The sequence below is a fragment of the Numida meleagris genome, unplaced genomic scaffold (genome assembly GCF_002078875.1).
Source record: "Numida meleagris isolate 19003 breed g44 Domestic line unplaced genomic scaffold, NumMel1.0 unplaced_Scaffold2037, whole genome shotgun sequence".
Lineage (NCBI taxonomy): Eukaryota > Metazoa > Chordata > Aves > Galliformes > Numididae > Numida > Numida meleagris.
Genome location: NW_018363827.1, coordinates 1 through 1,394, shown reverse-complemented (window position 1 = coordinate 1,394; position 1,394 = coordinate 1). Strand labels below are relative to the sequence as shown.

Below are 1,394 nucleotides of genomic sequence, written 5' to 3'. Positions count from 1 at the left end.
CCAGGCTGCCCAGAGCCACGTCCAGCCTGGCCTTGAATGCCTCCAGGGACGGGGCATCCACAACCTCCTTGGGCAACCTGTTCCAGTGCCTCACCAGCCTCGGAGTGAAAAACTTCCTCCTAATATCTAACCTACATCTCCCCTGTCTCAGTTTAAAACCATTCCCCCTTGTCCTGCCACTATCCACCCTCGTGAACAATCGTTCCCCCTCCTGTTTATACGCTCCCTTCAAGTACTGGAAGGCCACAACGAGGTCTCCCTGGAGCCTTCTCTTCTCCAAGCTCAACAAGCCCAGTTCCCTCAGCCTTTCCTCACAGGAGAGGTGTTCCAGCCTCTGCTCATCTTGGTGGCCTCCTCTGAGCTCGTTCCAAGAGCTCTGTGTCCTTCTTGTACTGGGGCCCCCAGGCCTGGACACAGTGCTGCAGATGGGGCCTCACAAGAGCTGAGTAGAGGGGGACCACCACCTCCCTGCCCCTGCTGGCCGTTCAGGCAGAGCGAGGCTCTCAGCGCCACGCGCTGTAGCGATGGATGAGTCCGTCATGGGGTGGTCAAGTCCTGGATCCACCTACAGATCTTTCTGTGGATGTCAGGGGATGGGGACGTGGTGGAGGACGCTGGGAGCGCCCCACGCTCCTGCCCCAAGGAGCATCCCTGCCATCCCAGATCACAAATCTGCGATGGACGGAGGAGCGCGTGGCACACCGGGAGCCGCCGCTCAGCGACACCTGGGCAGGCGGAGAGGAGCACCGGGCCGCCCAGCAGCGGCAAGCGTGGGGTCCCGCGCCCGGGGAGGGACAACGGCGGCGGAACGGGCTGGGGCGGAGCTGCCGGGGGAGCTCTGCGGAGAAGGGGCAGCGGGTGAGCGGCGGCTGCCCGGCACGAGGCCCCGGGAGCGGGGCTGCGCTGGGGACACCCGTGCGCACCTGAACTCCTCGTAGGAGCCCACTCGCTGCCGCACGGCGCGGAGCTTGGCGCCGTTCTCCCTCGCGTGCCTCTCGTCGGCCGCCACAGCCGCCCGCAGCTCCTCCCGCAGCGCGCCCACGTCCAGAGCTCCGTCCGCATCCATCGGCCCCGCTGCTGTCACGATAGCCGCGACAGGGCCCCTCGGCGCGCGACGGGCTGCGGGGACGAGGCTCCCGTCGTGACAGCGATACCCACTGAAGCGCCTCAGTGGCGACGAGGACCCCTGCTGCTGTCGCAGCGGCTCACGGCCGCTCCCCGGGACCCCTCACGTCGCGACAGCCCGCCGGGCCGGCGCACACCAGCCCCCTGTCGCGATAGCCCCCGCCGGGTCCCTCGCTGGGCCGCGCGCCCTCCTTCCTGTCGCGATCCGCCCCGCCCACACGCACCGCGAACCCAGCACCCCCGCTCCTATCGCGACAGCGCCCCGAGCC

General features: G+C 67.9%; 1 protein-coding gene across 1 annotated transcript; it reads right to left on the bottom strand.

Moving 5' to 3' along the window:
• Positions 1-355: 355 nt before the first annotated feature.
• On the bottom strand, positions 356-1,388 carry LOC110390800 (coiled-coil domain-containing protein 103-like). Its single transcript, XM_021382305.1, has one exon. The coding sequence runs from the start codon at positions 1,064-1,066 to the stop codon at positions 716-718; it is 351 nt and encodes a 116-aa protein (XP_021237980.1). The 5' UTR covers positions 1,067-1,388; the 3' UTR covers positions 356-715.
• Positions 1,389-1,394: the final 6 nt, after the last annotated feature.

Bases quoted from the DNA above. Each gene is read 5' to 3' on its own strand.
- LOC110390800 (XM_021382305.1), bottom strand. From the start codon at position 1,066: ATGGATGCGGACGGAGCTCTGGACGTGGGCGCGCTGCGGGAGGAGCTG.